This window comes from Halichoeres trimaculatus, unplaced genomic scaffold, assembly GCF_033239565.1.
Source record: "Halichoeres trimaculatus isolate MK-OKI-2021-1 unplaced genomic scaffold, fHalTri1.1 fHalTri1_scaffold_5, whole genome shotgun sequence".
Taxonomy (NCBI): domain Eukaryota; kingdom Metazoa; phylum Chordata; class Actinopteri; order Labriformes; family Labridae; genus Halichoeres; species Halichoeres trimaculatus.
The window spans coordinates 33,464,273-33,489,239 of NW_027437183.1; the positions used below are offsets into that span (position 1 = coordinate 33,464,273).

Sequence of the window (24,967 nt, forward strand, 5' to 3'; positions counted from 1 at the left end):
TTATTGTTCCAGAGGATGTCAGAGGAAGATGTGATCGATTATTTTGTGCCGTTTGAGACTGAAGTTTGTGATGTGTGAATTTGATTTGATAACCTGGGGTGATGTAAGCTGCAGGTCGGCTCGCTCAGTCCAGCAGGTTTGTTTATGTCACCATGTTGCATCCTGTCCTGAGAGACTCTCAGCTCAGCTCAGAGAAAGCTCTGTGAAGTTGTTCTGAAGCTTGTTGCTTCTCAGAGAGTCTCTCCTTTTTATCCTGATCAGAATAAATCCACCTTTTACCCCGACCCCGTCATCATCATCATGCTGCGACAAAGGATTGTTCTAACCTGAACCTCTCAGTGGCCATGGGTTGAAGCAGGAGCTGGCTCTTAGGATAATTAGACTGCGTTTTATTTGATTAAACTCTGGGTGTATCAGATCTATAAAGACATTCACTCAGAGGGGTCTGTATTATGTCATAGTAGCATGTCTGTGTGGCCCTGAGTAAATTATGAGGACGGCTGACCGTATCGATCCAGATCTCAGGGTTCAGTTTTATGGGCAGACAGAGGAAATATCAGAGGTCTTGAGGCTGTGGGAATACACTGAACACAAACCTGAACACTGGTAAAACTGAAAAAAGGGCCTGAGACACTTGATTTAGCTGATCTTTAGAAAATACATCTGTGTTTTTCTGAATTAATCTGCCTCCTCTGTCAGTGTTTCCTGACCCCTCACCAGAAACCTCTGTCCTGGAGGGAAACAGAATATGATCAACCTCAGCGCCTGCTCTGTCTCTCGTTTTCTCCTCTTTCTCTTTCTCCTCCTTCTCTGTCTGTGTTCAGTACAAAGCATGGACTGTGGACGTTAAATGTTTACAGCACTGAGTGAATTACAGGAATGTGAAACTTCCCTGAGGAAATCCTGCAGGAGTGAGGTCTCTGAAAGGCCTGCTATTTTCATCTGCTGCCCTTATTTCTTATAGAAGTTAACTCTTTGACGGTAACGTGAGGCCTATCATGAGCTTGATGCATCTCTTTGTGGATTTCCCCAATAACTGAGCAAGTGTTTAGGAGTCTGTTATCAAAGACTTGTAGGTAGAACTGTTGAACAGAGTTCTGCTGACAGTTTCAATCTGAAAATCTACAGAAGTAAAAGTAAAAGGTCTCTGTAAAGTCAACTTAAAGAGGGGGTAATCTTCCTGTATTTTAACCAGGAATATAAAGCAGCAATGCTGGATGTTCATACCAGACAAGCAGATTTTCTAACTGCTCAAAGTGCACCGTACTAAAAAATGTGCGAGATCTTGTTGACAAGACTTGCTGAAATGATGAGGTCATCACACTGCAAAAACTGAAATCTTATAAAGTGTTTTTGTCTTAAAAAAATAATATCAAAAATGTATTTTTAGACTTAATATTAGCTACATTCACCTGACAAGTCTATAAAAATGTCTTTTAAAGTTAATAAAAAACTAAAATGAGATCTGAATTGCTTGTAACAAGAGAAATGTTACTTGTATTGAGACAATATTCTAGTTTCAAGCAAATTTACAAGCAAAATTTCTCTTGTTCCACGTCTGTTACTTGTTACAAACAATTCAGACCTCATTTTGTCTTTAAATAACTTCACATTTCTCTGAGCTGATAAGGTGAATGTGGCTTATATCAACAATGAAAATTTTTTTTTTTTTTACTTGAAATAAGAAAAAAAAAACACTTGATAAGATTTCAGATTTTTGCAGTGCACATCAAGATCTCCTTACTGGTTCATGACACTTTAGAGGGGAGGGCCTTGTTAGAGCCTGATTATTAACAACAACCTGAAGTGTAATTAAAAAAAAATGTAATGAAGCCCAAAATATAATAACTGGTCAATAATGTAACTAACGGTCTCAAAAGTAATTTAAAAATGTAATATGTTGTGAATTTTAACATTTTGGGAAAAAGTTATTACACTGCAAAAAACTGAAATCATACTAAGTGTTTTTGTCTTATTTCAGTGAAAAATATGTATGAGCCACATTCAACTGACCAGTCCAGAAAAGTGTTTTATTTCAAGTTATTTAAAGACAAAAATGGCACCTGAATTGCTTGTTACAAGTGAAAAAATCTGCCAGTGAAACAAAAGAAAAGTGCTTGTCAAGATTAGAAAAATATCTTAATACAAGTATATTTCCTTATCCCACTGGCAGATTTTGTTTTCTCATAACAAGCAATTCAGACCTCATTTTTGTCTTCAAATAACTTAAAATAAGACACTTTTCTGGACTGATCAAGTGAAAGTGGCTTATGTTAGGTCTAAAAAGACATTTTTTACTGAAAATAAGACAAAAACACTTGATAAGATTTTAGTTTTTTGCAGTGTACGTTTTGGGGTCAGCATCGTTACATTTCGGGTCTTATATATCAAGCTTTAACAGGCCTCACGAACCAAGGTTTGCCCATAGCTCAGCCAGCTCCCTGCCAGGCCTCCAGTGGGCTGGCCAATCAGAAGGAAGGGGGTTTGTGGAGCAGGGAGCCTTAAAGAGACAGCATTTTGGACAGATGCTGAAATAAAAGTTACTACGGTGGCACCAGAGGGACAGAACAAAGACTTAAAAAAGTCTTGATTGGTTATTTTTAAATCAGGGGCTGTGGAGTGAGGGGGGTTGATGTCAGTAAAATCTGAGCTCCAAATGCAGTCAGAACGTCTTTTCCTGTGCTGATAGATGAAGTAAAACCAACAGGAGAGCATTGATGTGACCACAGCCTGCTGTGAGTTCAAAGAGTTCATTATGAAGTGTCCTGATTGCAGGACGGTTTGTTCTGATCAGAATCAGGTCTAGGCTCACATTTGAGCTGACTGTGGTTGGAAAGAGGAGTCATCTTTATTAGATCTCTGTTTCTTTGAGCAGTTACTGACCTGAAGGACCAACCTGTGCAAGTATCTGTTGTGATTTCACTGTGAGCAGTGTGTTCTTCTCCTTCTCCACTTTATTCCCCTAATCACCGGACCGGGGATGTCAGCCAATCAGCTGCAGGCACACTGTTGATGGACAGCTTGGATCCCTCATGCTGTTTTTTACTCAGTAACTCAAAACTTTGCACAAAAATACTCAGGTACAAAGAACTACTTTCAGATGCAGAAATGTGCATATAGAAATTAATTTGAAATTGAAAAACAGAATTATTTTAGTATTTAAAGCTAATGATTGATATATTTTTTTTATATTCATTGGTGTTTGATTAGTTTCTCCCTGGATTTTAGATTTTATTTATTTGTTTGTATTTTATTTCACACAAATTAATAATATATACCTTATTATGAGTGAATGAGTAGCTTTTTAAGCAGCAAGCTTTCCCAGCTTCCCCCACTCTCACAGCCAAGGTATCGGTTCTGATCAGAGCCTTCAGGCTGGCTGCACTTAGACGCCCTTGAAAAGGCAGGGCACCTCACAGGAAGTGATGTAAGACATGGAGTAAAATACTGTGCTAAGGGGATTAGGCTATAATCCCAGCTAATAGCGTGGCCATATGCATTCAGTTAGGAACCACAACAACTCCAACCCATACTCCACTTCATGAATAAGAGCAGGCTGTGGATGTTATTTCACAAAGAAGAGCTCAGATTTTGAGGATATGTGCTCTGTCAGCACATTTGGTCTTGAATTCATGAAAAAAACAAAGAGACTATTCCTGTTTTGGCTGCTTTAGTGTACTTTTGTGTTTCTTTTTTAAAAAAACTGGTCAGCAGAACTATAAAAGTATAACCAGAGATGACATGTTCCCATTGGTTGATGAGTAGATATGATGTGAGGTGTGTGCTCGTCTGCAGCACTGTGAGTGTGAGAGCAGCTTTTACTCAGACCTAATCTGATCGGAGAGAAAATGCAGGGAGGGAACCTTTTTCTAATTACATTTACACACCGGCTTAAAGACGGCTTTGAAGACACTGACTCAAGCACGAGGGTGAGCGTACTGAATGACCACAGTCAATTATCTCTCTCCAACATCTGGAGTTTTCTCAGTCAGACCCCGACTGGAGCTGCTGATTCATCACAATGAATGTTTCAGGAAGTATGAGGGAAATAATTCAAGGTTTTAACAAATTAAGTACGCAAAGTTTGATTTTAAAACTAAAATCTGCCCTTTATCATCTTAGTGAAGTTGCAGTTCTTAAGATCTGCTCTCTGACTCGCAGCTTGTATCAACCTGAGCGTCCGTTATGCAACAATCAGAGCGTGGGGTTGCCCATCCTCCATTAGTCTAGACGAGGCAGTGCTCTGAGGATGTGACTAAGGAAAACACCAGCCACAAGTCGTAGCTTCATCAATCCCACCTCTCCCTGGTTGCTGTGACAACATGCAAATTGATACTCCATGTTTTGTTACCATGGGGACGTGCTGTACAGAGAGGCGAGGGTAAAGATAGTTTGGTGTGCCTCCAAGGACCTGCGAGGGCCCTGCGGTGCGTCTGCTCAGAGCGTGCTCTGTGTCCCCTGATAGCTTGTTATCTAACACAGCAGGATGATGCCTGGACTTGTAGCGGTTACCCTCACATCCAGAAGGTTCCTGGTTCAATTCCCTTGGTGAACAGGTGCCTTTCTGTGTGGAGTTTGCATGCTCATCAGGTTGATATGTGGCTCTACATCACATGTAGGTGTGTGTGTGGTTGTATTTGTGGACTCCATGTTTTGGCGTGTCTCTGTAAAGCGAGCGTACAGCTCACACGTGTCAGATTGTAGACGAGCATCAGCCCTACTTCTCTGCCCTGGATTCTGCCACAGCGGTCTGATTCGTCTGCTCCTGCCGTCATGCCGGCTGTGGGATGTGCAGCAGATTAAGTGAGTAACTGTAAACCCACAGTCTGTGGTCAGCTGTGTGGTTTTCAGTGTCAGTGGGTCACATTAACACTTCGCCCTGACGCTGCACCAGCCTCCATGACCGCACAGCTGTTTCCCACACAGTGCAAAGGACATGCAGCTGTCACACTGAGCCACATCTGGATACTTCAACTGAGAACACATGAGAGTGAAAGCATCAGAGAAGCACGACAAGGAGGCTTCATGTCTGAGAGAGATGCTGTGGTTATTCATTGAACTAATATAAGAATCTATCACTGTGAAATGCTAACTGACTCACTGACTCACTAACTCACTGACTCACTAACTCACTGACTCACAGGAGTCAGAGTATTTTTTCAAGTGGATGTTGTTCTTGTATTGTTATTTTATGGTGATTAAACATTCTACATTTGAGTTCTTTATTTTTTTAGAAAGAGGAGGTTGATACCTTTGTTAGAGTTTAGTTTCAGGTACCCAGCATGTGGTTGATTGCACAAAATCTTTGCCAAGGGGTCAGGTGGAGCTGGTTGTCTTACTACAAGTTATGCTACTCATTGAAAAAGTTTGGACATATTGTTTGCCACCTCTGATGTTTAATTCATATATCCCTGATAATTCCAGGTACATCTCTTGTTATTTGTGGTTGTTAAAGGATAAGTTCAGTGTATACAGCTTTTACATTGTTTATAGAATGAAGTAGAACAAAATGCTCACCCAGAAGGTTTTCCTGATCCAAGCAGTGCTTCGGGAGATATTTAGATCCAAAATCGCGCAGCGGATGTCTGTATAATGGGATCCATCGGGGCATAGACAGCGCATAGACAGCGCCGCTCCTAAAACTGCATTAATCGTCCAAAAACTCATGTTTTTCACCAATATTCCATCATGGTCCGCTCTGGGTTAGTCCTCTGCTGCAGTCTGTGACACTCCAGACAGCGCTGTGTGGCTGTAATGACATCTGAACTGATGAAGACTTTGTTTACGATTGCCCCTCAAAGAAAGGAGGAAGTGGAGTCAGCTCTCCAAAGAGTACTGCGCATGTGCAGAGGGGCAAACGTAAACAAAGTCTTCGTCAGTTCAGAGGTCAGTACAGCCACACAGCGCTGTCTGGAGTGACACAGACTGCAGCAGAGGACTATCTCAGAGCCGACCATGATGGAATATTGGTGAAAAACATGAGTTTTTGGACGATTAATGCAGTTTTAGGAGCGGCGCTGTCTATGCCCCTGATGGATCCCATTATACGGACGTCCGCGGCACGATTTTGGATCTAAATATCTCCTGAAGCACTGCTTGGATCAGGAAAGCCTTCTGGGTGAGTATTTTGTTCTACTTCATTCTATAAACAATGTAAAAGCTGTATAAACCAAACTTATCCTTTAACTGTAAACTGAGTCATGGCTATGCATGCATTTTAGCAACAGGTGTGCTATGTTGTGAAATATGTCATTGTACACGAGGGGGTTCAAACAAAAAATACAGTTTTTTACCAACATAAGATCACTTTAGTGAAAGAATGAAAGACGTCCACAAGAGGACAGACAGACAGACAGACATTCAGAGGAGGAAGTGAAGGAATCCAGTGTGTACACCAGAGAGGAGTATAAACACACAGGTCACTTGATGTTTGCAGTATGTGTGGACGTGTACAGACTGTAAAATATAAAACATAAACTCCGGTCAATAAACCAGAAATCCTCCCAAAACAAAGACCAGCACACAGACCGCTGAGTCTCAGACCTTGGTCATAAAAAAGGAGCCAGAAAACTGCGTCCAGACAGAGAACTGCTCCAAATACAACAGAATAACAATGATTTTGTAGTTTAGGGTTAATAACTATCATAGTTAACAGTTTCATAATGTACTGTAGTTTAACTGTGAACATGAAATCTGTTTCTGTTACTCATAGTTTTAACATCTCATTATCTAGTTTCTATACTGACTCCTAAGTGTCATATTTGACTTGGACTGTATAAAATATGGACATAGTCTCTAGGACATCACCCGTCTGTTCCATTTAAAGAGTAATGAAGACGATTGTTGGTGGGGGCCATGTTGGATATGACGCAGCTTTGACCTTCCTTTCTAACAGCCACAGGGAGCCTGTCAGTCACGTGACCTGAGCTGTGTCTCTGATTGGAGGAACTCATGATCCTAATATCTTCTAAACAACTGAGTTAGAAAAACTTCCCCTGTACAGTGTGTGCCGATAGGGAAATTGGCATTTCAGACCCGAGCTGTTTTTGAACTAGGCTCTAAATATATATTTTTAATGCCCTAAAAATCTGAGTTTTTGGCTTGGTGTGTTGTTGGTTCCCAGTCTTTCTGCAGCAGATTCTCAATGAACAGCAACTTTAGCATTTCCATTTAGGCTTCATTTTTTCTAAACCTTATGTTGCCCTGGGTCATTACCTCAGCTCCAACCTAACTTTTTTATAGATAGATAGATAGATAGATAGATAGATAGATAGATAGATAGATAGATAGATGGATGGATGGATGGATGGATGGATGGATGGATGGATGGATGGATGGATGGATGGATGGATAGATAGATAGATAGATAGATAGATAGATAGATAGATAGATAGATAGATAGATAGATAGATAGATAGATAGATAGATAGATAGATAGATAGATAGATGGATGGATGGATGGATAAACTTTATTCCAGACTTATGGTCCACACTACAGAAACTAAAAACAGGAATACAAAAACAATTAAAACCTCTAAACTTGTAAGAGGCAGTCATACCAGTGCTTCCAAAACACAGATGAGTATCTAACAGTGCTATATACAGGACTGGAACAAAACAAAATCACAACATTGTCATTCAGCCGATTCATTAATTTAAACATCAAATTCCTCAGGACAGCGGGCAAAGTATCAACCCGGCTAGACACAAAAAGGTCACTAGCACTGGTCCATCTCGGCTTTTTTAGGAGAAGCCTGAGTGCATCATTATATGCCACCATAAGTCTTTTGTAGCTGGCCTTTTTACAGCCCACCCACAGATGTGCCGTGTACAGAGAGGAACGATACGCTCTAAACAGAGTCAATTTCACCTCTACAGAGCAACAGGAGAAATTTGGCACTTGAGCATATAACAGCCTGCACTGGCAATACATGTCCTCATCATCCGATAGACGATCAGTTATGATGTGTCCTAGGTATTTAATAGTATCACATACTTTTACAGAAGCCCCAGATAATGTAAAAACAGGAAACTTTAAAGACTTGTCCTCCTTAGTTTGACAAATCATGATGACGCTTTTAGCAGGGTTGTATTGTATATCATGTTGTTCACCGTACACAGCACACACATTCAACAACTGCTGGAGTGCAGCTGAGCTAGGGCTAAACACCACCAGGTCATCAGCGTACATGAGGTGATTAATTAAGGCACCTCCAACCATACAACCAGTTGCACACATACTCAACTGTTTAGACAGATCAGTCATATGAAAATTAAAAATGAACTACGCAAAGTAAAAACTGGACTCAGAGTATCAGCAGTTAATTATTTACTTTACTAACTTTACTAACAGTGACTTATTTGTGGTCAAAACTGGTTAAATGAGGTTGTTTACAGAAAATACATGCAATAGTTTTCAGCAACAGGCATCACTAGTGTCTCAGTGTGACTCACTTAAGCTGGTGACTGAAAGCCAACAATCACCGATGCTGAAATACACTGCAAAAAACTGAAATCTTATCAAGTTTTTTTGTCTTTTTTAAGTAAAAATTGTCTTATTTTACTCGATATGAGCCACTTTCAACCTATCAATCCAGAAAAATGTCTTGTTTCAAGTTAGAGTACAAAAATGAGGTTTGAATCGCTTGTAACCAGTAAAAAAATCTGTCAATGGAACAAGAAAAAATTGCTTGAAAATTTAATTGAGACTAGAACAATGTCGTCATACAAGTAACTCTTCTCTTGTTCCATTGGCAGTTTTTTTTAATAGTTACGAGCAATTCAGACCTCATTTTGTCCTTAAGAAAGAATGTCAGTGTTAAAGTATTTGGTCTTATATCCTTTAAGTAAAACCCACATAATCACCTCTTTCTCTGACATGCCTGCCAATAAAATCCTTCATTTTATTTGCCAAACAGACAAATACAAAGGCCAGTGAGGAGCATTTTAAAGATTTAATGGATTTTAAAACCTTTTTCTTTAAACAAAGTAACAGATGTTTCTTTAATAAATGTTAGTTTTGACATGAAATAACCTTTGCTAACATCAGAGTCAGACCCTGATAGGGCTGGTTGTCACAGTGTTGGATTTGATGGTTTGACCTTTGTGTTAAAATGATTTGTTAGATTCAAAAATTAGACCCTGAGCTTCTATCTGATTTAGGAAAGACTCTGGGTAAGACCTGAGTAACTAACTAAAAGTATAAAGTGTGACAACTGTAATTGTAATTTCATTATCTTTGTTTTTACTGCTTGAGACACCCCATCTCCTGATTCTTCAATAAACCTCCAGACCCTTTTGTCATCACACCTACTACCCAGCTTCAAGGCCCTGTTGTGTAACTGCAAATTCATTGCTTTTGTTTTCACCATTTGAGAACCCTGTCTCCCCATTTCCTCAATAAGCTTCCTGATCCTTTTGTCATCACACCTTCAGCCCAACTTCTAGGCCTCTGTCTCAATGTGGATTCCTGCAGCAGATAGAGGGCCATGAAGAGTACCTCCAGGGGGCGTTTCTCTCAAGCATAAATGTTTAGCTCGAACTATGTTTGAGGTCTTTATTCACTTTGAACGCTCGCATGTTGACTGACCTTTTTCTTTGCAAAGGAAAATAAAACCTTGCTGGCCGGCTAGGGATGGGTACCTTTCACATTTGAAACGATACGGTACTCGTACCCGGTACTTGGCAATCGATACCGGTACTCAACGGTACCAATTTTTGGTACTTTTTTGTGTTTCGGTGGTAAAAAATATCAATTTGTTTTGATGACAAAATATATATTTTTTTCAACCTAACAATTATTTGTCAGTATTTAATCTTACAAAGCTGTGTTTATGCCCAGCATGGAAAATTGTCTACTCTTCCGCTTTCTCCCAGTCACAAGGATGCATTTAGGTACCTAAACATGGTACCTTTTGATTTTAAAAGAATCGGTACTCGAAACTTTTGACAGAATTCGGTTGGTACCTATAAAAGTACCTAATTCGGTACCCATCCCTATGGCCGGCAGAAGTCTCTATTTCACTCTTCACCAGAAAAAGGAAAATTTCAACAACACAACCCACCCCAGTCTCCTCTACACTTCATTTTCATACATGAGAGTGGTGAAACACTGTGTTTCATGAGCGCTCGGCTGTTCCCCACATTCAGATTTAATGTCACAGTTTCTATCAGAGAAAATTTCTAATGTAGAAGATAAATGACTCCATTCATCAGAAGTTCGGCACTCTTTTCTTCTCCAGCCACATTCTGGTGTTAATCTTATGATGATAATATGTTACAAATGTACTCTTCTTAATCTGAAACTGAAATGTCACATATAGACTCTTGTTGTTTCTTTTCTGTTTATGTTTTTTTGTCTTTCAGTTGTAATTGTTTTATACAGCTGTGATACTTTAATTCTGTCGTCTGTTTAATGAATGAAAATTTGATTTTTAATCATACAAAGTAGTCCACTCTATTGTTTCTAAATTGGAGCAACAAAATGATTAGAGTGTTTTTTTCTAGAGGAGCATTACGCTGATGGGTTTGTTGTTGTTTCCTTCAGTGTGATTAATAAGGTCGCAGATCACAAACCCTTTATGAGAGAACACTTTGTGCTTTTGTCATGGGAAGGTCTGTTGACGTCCTCTGATTTCATTTTCACTACTCAGTTATTTTGAGCTCCAGAAGGCTGCGTTTGAAGTTCAGAGGCTCCGAACATCAGAGCTGCAGGATACAACCAGTGTTTCCCAGAGACAGGCGTGAGCTGATGAGGCTAATGATGTGAGAAAGCTCGTCTCTGTGAGAGCTTCCTGAGGGACAGCCGCAGTGTGGAGTGCCACCTACAGGCTGAGCGGTTAAACTGAGGAAAAGTTTGCTTCATCACATCAGCTCCAATCCAGGAAAAAATGATGGAGTTAGGTTTATTTCCCTGGAGCTGAGCACTGATTACACACTGATACAGAAAAATTTAATAGGTAATAAGTCTCTTTGTTTAAGTGTTTTTGTGCTTCATTTTTTGTCTCCTCAGTCAGCAGGATGAGTGAGTCATTTCACTGAGGCAGTGAAGATAAAGCACATGGTAGTTTCCTGCCCAAAAACTAAAATCTTAGCAAGCCTCTGTATTTATTTATTTATTTATTTATTTATTTATTTACTTAGTCATTCATTCATTCATTCATTCATTCATTCATTCATTCATTCATTCATTCATTCATTCATTTTTTATTTCTTTATTTTAGAAAAATGATCACACTTGACTGGCAAGTCCAGAAAAACGTTTTATTTGAAGACATTAAAAATCAAAAATGATGCCTGAATTGTTTGTTAAGATAAAAAATAAACTCTTCTTATGGTGTTTAAAGTTTTTCTGCCAAGTTTCATGAAAAAAAGTCTTAATTCAAGAAACTTGGCAAGTAATTTTATTTTGACCCCACTGGCAGATATCATTAGTTCTTAACTTGTGCATCAGTTTTTTTCTGGGCTTGTCGGGTGAATTTGACTTATATTGATTCCAAAATGCAGCATTTATTTCATTTCATTTTACCTTTAACTTTTTTTCCCGTGAATTATCTCAAATTCTAATCTTGTTGTTTTAATCTATTCTAATGTTCCACTGTTTTTTATGTATTTATTTATTTATTTATTAATTATTTATCCCTTTATTTTGTGGTGCTTTTTAATCTTTTATATGATGTATTCTTTAGTTCCTTACGTTTCTTTTTTACTCCTCTTTTATTCTTTCTTTTTTATCTCCTCTACTGTTCGTTTCATTTTGTACATTATTATTATTATTATTATTATTATTATTATTATTATTATTATTATCATTATTATTATTATTATTATTATTATTATTATTATTATTATTATTATTATTATTATTATTATTAATGTTATTATTATTATTATTATTATTATTATTATTATTATTATTATTATTATTATTATTATTATTATACGTTTAATTATTCTTATTCTTATTTTTATCCTTATTCCTATTACTTTGTTTTTAAAACTATATACTGAAGTTTTATTATCAACTCTTCATAAACATTCATACACCTCTGACCAACTGCAGGAGCAAATAATCTTGGACACTCAAGGACACTCCAACATGTGAGTAATACTTTGGGAAAGAGACCAACATTTAAAGACAGTTTCTGTCCTGTTTTTGTTTCCCAGGCTGCAGAGGTGGAGAGGCAGCTGTCCACTCAGGTCCATTCACTACGGGACGACTTCAGGGAGAAAAGTATGTCTACAAGCCAGCACATGACCAGACTTGAGACGTTACAGGCTGAGGTGAGCGCTTGTTGATGCTGAACATGTCAACAACCATTTAACTTTTCTTCTCAGAGCAGAGCAGACTTTTCTACATTTGATTTTGTGACTGAGGACCAGCAGCTCTTCCTGACATAATCATTAACCCTAACAGTAACACATGAAAGCTCTATTTGTTACCATTTTCTTGAAGTGATTTCTGTAAAAACAGTCCCACCGTGTGCTCAAACCTCCTTGTTCCATCATTTCACCTGTCTCTCAGGTGTCTCTTGATCCCAGACGATCAGTGGTCAGTTTTCTACAGTGTTACATGCTGTGTAAACATCAGTAAACTCTGCTTCAGACTAAGGAACATGTTCTCCATTAGGGGGCGATATGGAGGAAATATGTCAGGATGTTTTTTTGGCAGGATCAGGATCATTATCTGGATTTTTATCAGGATTGTATTTCAGATTTTGACAATTTGGACCTCCAGTAACATTTTCAGACCCAAATATTTCTGATCCTGCTCTCTGAACTGTTTTCTGCTCCATTTCATAACTTTAATCTAGTCTTGTGTCCTCTGGTGTGTTTTCTAAATGCTCACATTTTAAACTTATTTATTTAAAGAAGTCAACTGTTAGGGTTGTAGAGTTTCTGCAGAATGAACAGAGCCTTAGCTTTTGATAGGAGCCTATGCACAGTCCAGATTGAGTTTAGTGAGACCTTACTGATAGACTTTGTTTTTGTTTGTGACCTTGACAGAAAATTAAATGTACACAACATTTAGATCAAGATTCATTTCAGTGACCAAATTACTACACTGTGAGATGAAAGCAGAGGACCAGATGAAAATGGACCTTGACCTCCTTGGGCCTGACTTTGAAGTACAAGACTTAGCAGAAGATCAGAGCACAGAAAACACAGCAAACAGGGGGTTAACAAAACAAAACTTTAAAGTTTTCTCCTTATTAATCAAACAGGCTTCTTGCTGGATCTGCTTTATTGACTTTTTTGAGGGTTTGGGCTCATTTCTGTCTCTTTATTTCTGGGCTCATGCTTTTTGAATTAAAATTTTAGAGGTTTAAACGCTCTGTGAGGACTTTATAAGTGATTTTAATACAGATATTCAGCCAAAGTTGGTTATTTCTGAATGCTATCTATCAGTGTTTGCAGTCAGGTTGGTGTTTCCAGGGAGAACATGAATCTATTTACAGCAAGAACACTGATAGTCTCTTTGATGACACCACGCTGGCCGGCAAACTTTAGCAGTGAGAAGAAAGATCTGTGTTCTTCTCTGCCGGAAAGGATTTCTTTAATTTATTTGCAAGGAATAGTGGACACTGGAGCTGAACTGTTTAAAAGAAAAAGAAGGTCAGAGCAGAAGAAAGATAAACAGGAGAGAGATACAGCACCAGCTAAAGGCTAACACAGGAGCTGAACTGTTTGTGTTAATGTTCATTCCAACCCACAGTCAGCAGTTATTCTGCAGTGGTCTGTTCAAACTTGAGAGTCTATCAATAAATGTAGAGTGAGGTTACGTTAGCTCTGATTGGTAGATGACTGGCAGGACAAAACCAGGATTTACTAACGTTACACATTACAGACATGTCTTAGAGCACCAGACTGTCAGTACAGCTAAACAGACTGTCTGCTCACCTTCTGGACTCTAAACTAAATAGTTGTTTTTATGTTTCAAAGGACAGCGCAATGTAACGTCAAATAAATACCTTACCCTGTTGTGTTGCAATCTTTCTTGCAAAGAGAAAAGAACAGTTAAAAGAAGATCTGCTCTCCAAAACAAATGCAAGAGCCATGTCTTTATGATAGTGAGCGCAAGTGCTCATGGGAAATGGAGTCTTTGTTCCTGAAAAAAACAAGACAGATTCTGGACATTTGTCACTGCATGGACACCAAATGGAGCTCTCACAGAGCCTTGAACAGCAAGACAAGACGTAAACAAACTCTACCCCCACCAGAGGGACTCACTGTACCCAGCATCTGGCATCATTTCCCAAAGTCTCAGTTGGCACAAGTAAAATATTCATACATTTTTTTGGAAAAAAAATATGATGCAAATTGGCCCCTCAATGAAAATCCTTGTGCCCTTACGATGCATCCTTCACTCTCACACGTGTCTCCCTCCTACATGACATACATGGAGAGATGCTATGAAATGGAACAGGTCCCTTCCACTGAGTGAGACACGTGAAGAGACGTTTGCACATGTTCACAGTCTTATGGTAAAACACAGCGGAGCGGTTTCTTTTCTCTGCATCGTGTTACGTTCTAACAAACACCAACACACAAGGAGGAATCTGCAGTCTTCTTTTACAGACCTGTAATCTGCATCATCATTAAATTTCATGAATTTATTCTGCTACTGATTATAATTCAATTATCAATCAGTGAGATTAAGTCTGAGGCTCAGCTGATACAGAACTGTCTCTTTCAAACTTTATCTCTCCCTCTTCTCTTCCTCCTTCCTCTTCCTCTCCTCCCTCTCGGTTGGAGCAGCAAGGGCTAGAAGTGAGTGGTTATCGAGCGCTATCTGTGGGCCACGCTGCATGCTGCATGTAACGCTTTGTGCTACTACCAAAACAAGGATTGCATCAAGATTAACTCCAGGATTTGCTTTTGTTCCTGTGCATTAACTGAGTTAATCAGAGGCAGAAGAACTCACTGGGTGGGTTAGAGTATCTGTTACAACCTCAACACTTTAACATTTCATCTTCCTCATCCTCAAGGCAATCCCTGTTTCCTGAGTTTTGGCTTCAAACATGCTAAGCTTCCAGAGCATGTGGATGTTGTCATGTCCTCTGTGTCATGTATGATACCAGGCAGACATGTGGCTGTTAAAGCATCCGGACAAACATGTTATCTGTGTAGCTTCTCTTCAAAGCCAGGCAGAAAACACCCTGACTGCAGAGCCTGCGCTATAATTGGGAGAATCGGCTACCGCTCTAAATTTAGCTGAGTATACCGCAATGTCTTGGTGCTCCCACATTTCCAATCTCTTGCCTTTATGTGACATGTGCTGATGACTAATGGCTTTTTGCCACCAGAAACTGCATCAGCGCCAAAAATATCCCGAGCAGGAAATGTGGATTCTCATGTGTGAGTGAAAAACAACTGGTCCACATGTTTAAGCCCCGGCTCTGTGAAGTGGGTTACCAGATGTAGGTCAGAAACAGGAGGGATCAAAAACAAGCCGGGACTGATGTTTGCTTAATGAGGAGAGCTGCCGTCAGCTCCCAGCTAACAGGGATAACAGGGCTAACAATCCACGAAGGAAGGGTGATGTGGTGTGTCTGCTATGCTGGCCTCAAATAGACGGCTGGAGCAGATTGATTGTAAGGGTAAGTTAATGTCAAGCTTTGTGGAGAAGCTCACATATCACCAAGACATTCCTCAAGACAAGGGTGGCAACGTACGCCTACACCGTGGCTAGGCAACAAACATTCTTAAGGCCAGTGGGAGTACTTTTTAATCTTGTGTAAGAGCTCAGCTCGCCTCAGAGTCAAGCCTTTAACCAGGTACACAGACTCTCTATGGTTTTTCTGCTACGCCACAGAAACTAACTCTGGGTTTTGGTATGTCAGATTAAGATGCTGTCAGAGAGGAAGATGGAGCTGGAACATCGAGTGCGCGCCATGCTGGAGGAGAACGAGCTGCTGCAGAGTACGGTGGACAATCTGAGGGAGAGGACGCTGGTGCTGGAGAGGCAGTGTCACGAGAAGGATCTACAGGTACAACACACCAACGACACCAGTGACACAGTGTTTCAGCTGTGATCTTTAGACTGCTTCGAACTCTGGGTGAATGAAAACAACCAGATTATAAATAGGTTTGGATGCCATGAATACAAGGTTTGATGGAGTATGTTTCACTTAAAGCTTTTATGTAACTGAAAGTAGTGAAAGATAACTTATAAATGGTTAAAAATATGAACTGTAAATGAAATTTATAGGCCCAGTTTATGTTTGATGCCTGTGACACTTTTTAAAACAGCTGGGACGGGAAACTGGTGAAGTTGTGTAATGCTAAAAATGGAAGAATATCTCCAAACCATCAACACTGAAATGCTGGTCACATGACTGGGTTTGAAAAGGACGCTCCAGAGAGGATGAGTCCCACACAGACTGTATGAAATAAATGTGTAGTATTTCTTTCTGATGCAGTTTTGGAGCCTATCGTCTTCAGGTGCATGTTGAAAATGCTGAACTGAACGCTGTCTTGGTTGAAGTAGTGTGAGGTAAAGAGGTGGGCTCTGAGCCGCCTCTCTAACAGCTGTCAGTCAGGTCAGCTGGGCTTCTGATTGGACAAACTCCTAATGTCAGTATCAGTCCATCAATCAACCAGTCTTTATTTATACAGCAACAAATCATAACAAACGTTATCTCAGGACACTTTCCAAAAACATTTACAAGTCTAGACCCCTTAACCTTAAGCAAATTTTATTTTATTAACAGAAACCAAACATCATCTTGCCTTTTTTTTGGTGTCTGGAAACTAACATACCCAACCCAAACTGAAAATAGTACAACTGCTTCTACAACATCTGTTAGATTCATGCTGGTGTTGTAATGAAGGGAACACTTTGTTCAGAGGTGTCAGTGTTGGTATCTGTCACCAACTCAGAGTAATTACTCAAGTGTTTTTTTTAAGTCTTTTGTTGCAGAGTGACCGCAAAGTCCCCCAATTAGGGGGGACCTTAAAGTTTAAAGGGTTAACAGGCAGAAAACTTGGACAGAACCAGACTCATGTAAGATAGACATCAGCTGAGACTATGCTAGGGTTAAAGACAGAGAGAGAGGAAACAATGAGGGAGGGGAAGATGTTGAGAGAGGCTCTGAGGGATGAAGCCAGACAGAGAGAAAGGGACCAAGGTCAGACACAAACAGACACAGAGACCATAGTTTGGCGTTGTAGTGATGGTTATAATGAGACTGTAAAAAACCATACCAGTAGTAGACTGACGGATAGAGGAGAGGGGGAAACAGGAGCTTAGTGTGTCAGTCTGAGCCTGTAGCAGCGTCACTCAGAGCTGGTTCAGACCTGATCCTCTGGTTCACCACTCAGTGACAAACTACAAAACGTTCAGCAGTTGAAGAGCTATGTTCCTCAGCGTTAAACTACAAAGAGTGTTGGGATTTCACCATCTACTGAACAGAATGTGATTAAAAGATTCTGAATATTTGGAGAAATCTCTGAACAAAAGGTTCAAAACCAAGACATGATGGTTTAGATCTTCAGGGCCTGAGGGTGTACTGTATTATAAACAGACATGACTCTGTAGTGGAGATCACTGCATGGGCTCAAAACCAAAAACTGACACTACCAAAAATTTTCTGATAGGGATGGGTACCTTTTACATTTGAAACTGTACGGTACTGGTGTCCAGTACCTGGCAATCAGTATCAGTACTCAACGCTACCAATTCTCTGTACTTTTGTGTGTTTATGTGGTAATTAATATAAATTTGTTTGATAAAAAAATCTCTGTTTTTCATTTTAACATAATCACTCTTTAAATAGATAAACTTGCAATACTGAATTCATGTCCATCATGGAAAATTGCCTACTCTTCCACTTTCTCACAGTCACCAGGATGTGTTCAGGTACCTAAACGTGGTACCATTTGATTTTACATGAATCGGTACCCGGTACTACAGACGGGATTAGGTCAGTACCTATAAAGGTACCTAATTCAGTACTCGTATCTATTTTCTGGTTGTATCCACAATGGCAGGTTTAAACTGCACCATGTAAATAGGGAACCAGATAAAAACATGATCCAGGATATGATGATGATTTTTTTTACCTTGCTGCAAGAAAACAAAATCAGAGCAAGTGTTTGTCTTATTTCTTGGAGAAACTCTCTTTGACTTAATATGAGACACATTCAACTGACAAGATCAGGAAAATGACACCTGAATTGTCTGTTAAGAGTTAAAGGAAATCAGCCACTTAGATTAGAAAAATTTAGACGTCTACTTTTAATAATTCCCCCCATGTGTGTCATACACCTTCTGTCCTCTAGGGGGAAAATGATTCTGCCTGATTTTACTTTTATTTTAAGCATAAAGCAAAGAAAGTATCATCAATTTCGTGTTACACCTTTAGTCTGACTTCAATCCAACCCATTATCAAGATTTTTTCTCTTCTTCTTGGAATTTGGGTCAATAGACTTTGTGTATTAAAGGAATATTCTGTGTTTTTGATGCAAAGATTTTGATTTCAAAAGACCCCAGGACAACACTTACTACAAGAAACTTTAAAGCAGTTTTTTTCTAACATCATTGGCAGATTACTTTAAGCAACTCAGGTGCCGTTCGTGTTTTAAAATCTTGAATTAAAACATTTTTCTAAAGTTGAAGGTGGCTCATATGAACTCTATTAAGACATTTTTTTTTTCTAAAAATAAGGCCAAAGCGCTTGCTTTGATTTCAGTTTTAGCAGTGTGCTCGTTATCCTGTTCAGGCTTGTGGAATGAAATTAGCATTTATTTTCTGTACAATTAATCCTTTCAGGTTAAACACCTGTTATGTTGTTTTTTTTGCCATATTTTCAGTGGAGTTATTCACAAACACTCAAATCTTCTGTTTACATATGCACGTAACATCCTGACTGTTTTGTGATGAGACTTTGTTTTTGTTTGGTTTCTCCTGGTAGCAGTAATCTAATTTCTACATGCTGTCTCTTCTGCAGTCTTAAGGTGACTTCTCCCGTTTCTAAATCAGGTACGACAGAACCAGCTGGAGCTCCAGGAGGTTCAGATGTCCCACAGACAGTTAACAGCTCGTCTGGAGGAGTTAACGGAGGAGCACAGCCTCCAGAGCCTCACCCCACACCCGTCCAGCCTGCTGTGTGAGATCGAACAGAGCATGGAGCAGGAGGAGCAGGAGCAGGAGCGAGAGCAGGTAGTTGGTGTGCAGGTCACTGACATCATCACTGAGCACTAACCCTCCTCCCTTTGGATAACACCCCCCCTCCCTCTGGCTCTCTGTTTAGATGCGTCTCCAGCTCTGGGAGGCCTACTGTGAAGTTCGCTCGCTGTGCTCTCATCTCCGGGGAAACGACGTCACAGACTCAGCACTGTCAACAGACTCCTCCATGGACGAGTCCTCTGAGACGTCCTCAGCCAAGGATGTGCCTACTGGAAGCCTCCACACCAGCCTGCTGGAGCTGCGGAGGCTGACGCAGAACCTGCTGGACGGAAACGAGTCCACGGTAGAAAACAATGAACTGATGGGATGAAGTCCCTATATTATCTGGAAATACACGCCACACACCCTCTGATTCTGTGTCTGACAGTCCTAAACTGTGGCTGGCAGCAGCTCTTGAGCTGACACTGAGTATATGTTGGGGAATAATTGCTGTTGTGTGTTTAAAGGGCTCGAGGCGAAGCGACGAGGAGGCTCTGGAGGAGCAGCTGAGGAAGCTGGGAGAGGAGCTGAGAGAGGTTAGAGAGCTGTACGAGGCCGAGCAGGAGAAAAAACGAAACAATGAAGAGGAGACGCTTCAGCTACACAACCAGGTGCTGACTGCAGAAACACAACTGTACAAAGAAAAACAAAACAGCAGATAGAGGATTGTTTAAAGAGAGCAGCGTGGAGGCTGAGATGCTTTACTCCATGTTTTCCTGCTAAAGTGGGTCAACAACAACTAACAAGCCTTGGTTTAAATATTCATAAGAGAATAAATCACATCCTGAATTCATCTTTGTAATTCTTGGGCCTCTATGTTGTTGTTTTTTTGTGGCCTGCAGATGGCGCTGCTGTCTCTAGAAACCTGCTCGCTTCGGGAAGAGAACGAACGCTTGAAGACGATGGCTGCGATCCGAGAGCCGAGCGAGCAGCTTCAGAGTGCGATCAGAGACAGAGACGATGCTATAGCAAAGTAAGTTCATCAAAACTGTCTTTGATCAAAGCTGGAACAGGCTGATTCAACAGAACAAAGGCGTTGATTAAAGATGATTTTAATTCAACACTTAGAATGCTAATACCTGAAGAAACAACCTCTTCAGAGTGGGTGACTCAGTTGGCACAAAGACCAAGATAATAACACGTCTCCTTTAAATCATCTTAACTCTTAAAGACTGACTTCAACATCAGTCACATGTCAGAGAGTCAGAGCAATAAGCTAATTGCAAACTGTTATTTCAACTGGTGCCATTTTTTTCTAGTGAATGTGTTGATTTGTTCCATTGAGTAAGCTGTTCACTACAAGCCCAAGGTTATTTCAAAAGAGCAAGAAAACAACTCGACGAAATAAAAAGTATTTTATTTTTACAGCCTAAATGTGTCTCCAGTTCAGCTCCCCTCTGTCACAGCACTGGATCAGTTGGTTTCTAGTCTACATGTCAACTCCTTTGACTGTGTAATATTTAGGGATGAACTAATCCAACTTTTCTGGACTGATACCAATACCTGTACTGATCTGATACCAGTGTTAAATAATAACCTGCATGTCCTACTGTGGGATAAGACTGGTAATGTTTTAGGTAAAAGGCAAAAAATGTGTACATATGGCATTAATGAGGTTGATATTTGTTTAAACTATAAGGGCTCTAATTTTGTGGCACAGCGCAGGGGGCGCAAGCCTGGCGCACCCTACGCAGTGTGTTGGCATATTCATGTTGGCACGGGGACAGTTTCGTACCAAAAAAAGTGCGCTGAAAGCTCGCCAGCTCCAAACTGGTCTATTCTCGGCGCAAAGTGGAGCACACCCTCCGCAGCTGTAACATGTCAACAAAGCCTCAGAGGCAGGTTTCCAGAGTGTCAGGCACATTTTAATGCAATAAACAATCACAGCAATCACTATTTAATGTAACCATCTGAACCAGCATATACATTTATATCTATATTAACTGTCCCGTCACATCTGATGTCAGATTAAAGCCATTTGTCATAATGGAAAGTTAACCTGACAGCAGCTGGAAGTTTGATGCACATCTTACAATTAAACAATAAACAGCCTTAACATCTGATACTGAGTATATATCTGGTTCTCTCATTTCATTTAATTCAAAGAAAAGAGGGAGAGAAAAGACGAAGAAAAAAGATACAAAATAAATGTATGTCACTCAGGATTTACCCTTGATTTCCCATATTTCTCTGTTTTAGTCTTTATTTTTAACCTGATCTAAAAAGATGGAGTACATTATTGTAAGGAGGATGAGGCGGAGACACCGGGAGAGTATACAGTATATCACCAAAGGTTCTGCTATTTGGTGATGACAAACCAGGAGTGCAGGTGGATCAAAAGTATTGTGAATGGATAAGCCAGCTGTGTAACTGCCTCTTCATTTTGTTCTCCTATTAATGACAAAGGAACAGATTAAATCTGTCCGGGGAGCTGGCCCACAAGGTGACGCGCTTCGTGTCCTCCGATGTGCCCCGCTGTCCATTCTCCTGCTGCAGGCACAGCGGCTCTGACCGTCTCCGCTACCAGCACTGTTTCTGCGTGCTGGGGATCACTCAGACCAATCAGACGCTGCGCCTGGGCCGCAGCGCATTTAAAGGCGAGGAGAGGCGCTCATTTGATTAGTGAAAACAGCGCTCGGTTGTGTTAAACCCACTCACGGATTTTCTCCTCCCTCTCTGCCATTTGCGAGGAGGGAGGAGTGGACATGCACCTCTGCACTCCTCTGCGCCTTGACTGCACCTCTCTTGGCACTGCAGGAAACTTGCAAAGTGCGCCGGTCACGCTCTGTCCGCGCTGCGAAGGCCAGCGCAGGGCAGGTGCGCCTGCGCTTGCGCCTGGTCTACGAAATTAGAGCCCTAAGTGTTTAAATTTCTAACAGCATTTTGGTTAAATCAAAGCTTCAGTACTTACATAAATGACCTGTAGACTAAATCATAGTTTAGCCTTAGTGACTGATCCTTTCCCACCGATACCTGATGGAACTTTAAGGGTCAGTATCGGTGCTGATACCTGATACCCTTGCCTCTGGAATTTATTTTAATTGTTCATGCTTAAATCATTGTGCTATTGTTTTTATTATTCAATTGGTCTTCTTATATTTGGATCAGGTATTGGTGCATCTCTGGTACAATTAAGACGTCTCCATGACATCACCCATCTGTTCCTGAACTGAGGCTGTTTTCCAAACCGCCTACTACATGCTTAGTGTGAAACTAGTATGTAGTAGGCACTACATACTACCTACTGCTTTTGCTTGTAGTATGTAGTTTGGCTGTTCTTTTAGGTCTGTTTTATAGTATACTACTCTGGTTTCTGGTTTCAGAAGCAGAGCTACAGATGATGTTTTTTTCCCCTTTATTTTAAATGTGCAAAACAAACAATGGGCAGATCTTGGCCTTTTAGTTATTTTGTTAATCATATCAAACAGAATCATTATACTTGATTTCTAATCTCACACTAAAAGCTTTATTGTTTACTGGAAATAAATCTGAAGGGGATTTTTTATTTTTACAGCTGATGAAAACTTCTATATAATCCATGTATGGTTTAAAAAGTGAATAAGTGGTTTATATGGGCTATTGAATTGAAGTGAACACCTCTTTTACGACTGGAACTGACAAGATTTACAGGTGTTTCTTTGCATTATTCCACTTCTATCTCATGCACCGTCTAATGTTTGTGTTGTGTTGTAGTAATAATGCCGACTCATTCCAGTAGATGGCAGTAATTCAGCAAAAACTGCCACCGGCATAGACAAACAGCGTTAGCGCCGTGCATTGTGGGAAACAGTATGCCAGGTAGACTGGTCTGTTGCATACTGAGAAATTTTCCTGGATCAGTTGGACATCCAGGGATTTTTAGTATACTGCAGATTTTGTAAGTTTTCACATACTAACATTTACAGGGTGCCAGACCTGTCAGTCACGTGAGCTATGCATCTGATTGGACAAACTCATCATGTGAATATCTTCCAAACCAAACCACTGACTTAGAAAAACATTCAGCCCTTTAACAGCCAAAAAAACACCAGACAGGTCTTCAGTCTAGCTCTGCTCTGTCACTGCACAGGATCAGATAGGTTTCCATTCAAGTCAGCTTACACTGGATACGCTCTGATGTGGTCCAGCTGTGTCCCTGATTCAGGAGGCTGTAGCTTACACATATGCCTCCTAATTTTGCCAGATGTCAGAGCTGTGATCTGTCAATTTGTGTAGAGCAGATCAAGTGGGACAGGAAGTAGTGCATGGAAACTACCTAAAAAGAGCCAGTGACTTTCAAAATAAAACAAACCACATCAAAACCTACAACAAACTGACGTGAGGAGCAGAGTCAGACCAGGAAAGAACATCTTATTTCAAGATCTCAATAAATTTCTTGTAAAGAGAAAAAAGCTGAAATAGGGAAGCAACATGTGCTTGTTTAGTGTTTTGTTTCAGGAAACTCGAGAAGCTATATTTTCTTACCCTGTTAGTTTCTTTCAGCTCACTTTGAACAGCTAAGGCGTCATTTTTGTTTTTTAATATCTTGTAATAAGACTTTTTCTGGACTTGTCAGGTAAATTTGGCTTGTATTAACTTTAAAGATTGGAGCCAAACTTACTGTTTCCCTCTTTTTGTCTTTGTTGAATCTGTGTTGCAGGAAGAAAGCGGTGGAAATGGAACTGGCCAAATGTAAAATAGACATCATGTCTCTGAACAGCCAGCTCCTGGACGCCATCCAGCAGAAGCTGAACCTGTCGCAGCAGCTGGAAGCTTGGCAGGTTGGTCTACAGGGGACCCTCTGAGGGTGTTGTAAAGAGTTGATGAAGCTGCTAATGATGCTGTGAATGAAGTGACGTCAGGTAAACGTGGTGAGGGAGCAGCGTGGAGATGAGGAGTGACCTCTAACCCTCCTCCCCTCCTAATATCATGTTTAAAGTGTTTTAACCTGTCTGTACAGTGTGTGCTAACCCCTCACTCACTCCTCAGGGTGTGTGTTAGTGTGTGTTAGTGTGTTAGTGTGTGTTGGTGTGTGTGAGCCCTCCTCCCTCCTCCTCCCTCGTCTGTAACTAGCAGCTCTTTCCTCTCTCTTCTCCCTGCCCACAGTTTGCCTCCTCAGGGCTCTTTACTGTTTGGCTCTTGTGGTTTCTGATCTAGTGGCCTTTCTCAGCTTCCGTACCACCCTTTCTCCCCTGTGGTACCCCCCTCCAGTCTTAGAGGTGAGCCTGAGCTGCGCCATCTCGCCATTTCACCCTGCACCAATCAGACCACTCCATGCTGAGCCATTCCATGCTTCTGTAACACAACTTTGGAGACACGCCCATTGCAGTGTTTCTCCAGAACCATTAACAGGGATCCATGCAAAGCCATCCTCTCTGCACACACCTGTCCCTCAGCTCTTCCCTCCAAACAGTGTTTCATCAGGGTAACAGAGTTGTTTCTGAAAAACAAACATGATTTATTTATATTTCCAAGAACTATTTTCATCTCTTCTTTCCTATTAGATTCAGCAGCTGGGGCATCAGCGCCCCCTGGTGGCTGAAGGCCTGTTACTCTGACAGGGACACACCAGGAAACTAAGGATCCAGATTCTTTTGTTGTCCCATTTGGTGTAAAAGGCTACAAAAATAACCAATATAATACAAATAACAATAGATGCAAACCTACACAAAGTGCACACATTAGATACATAACAGGATGTTAACGTGCTCTGATGCGTGTTCTGAGCAGGAGACGCTGGTGTTGAGTGTGTTCGTCTATGATGAGATGGACCCCAGCCGCCTTCAGGAGAGCAGACGTGCTGTCAGAGCTCATAGGAGT

General features: G+C 40.5%; 1 protein-coding gene across 3 annotated transcripts in view; it reads left to right on the forward strand.

The window, feature by feature from the left end:
• bicdl1 (BICD family like cargo adaptor 1) overlaps positions 1–24,967 on the forward strand; it is a 38,663-nt gene that overhangs the window by 6,244 nt on the left and 7,452 nt on the right. Inside the window, exons 3-11 of one of the 3 annotated variants that reach the window (XR_012598259.1) lie at positions 12,166–12,282; positions 14,758–14,769; positions 15,843–15,989; positions 18,983–19,162; positions 19,254–19,472; positions 19,636–19,779; positions 20,011–20,141; positions 23,808–23,928; positions 24,254–24,366. Coding sequence is in view for 2 of the 3 variants with exons in the window: in XM_074669771.1 (XP_074525872.1) it covers positions 12,166–12,282; positions 14,758–14,769; positions 15,843–15,989; positions 18,983–19,162; positions 19,254–19,472; positions 19,636–19,779; positions 20,011–20,141; positions 23,808–23,928 (1,071 nt within the window). In the remaining variant the exon portion in view is untranslated. The remainder of the gene's footprint in view (positions 1–12,165; positions 12,283–14,757; positions 14,770–15,842; positions 15,990–18,982; positions 19,163–19,253; positions 19,473–19,635; positions 19,780–20,010; positions 20,142–23,807; positions 23,929–24,253; positions 24,367–24,967) is intronic. The other 2 variants (XM_074669771.1, XM_074669772.1) reach the window with 2 other exon arrangements.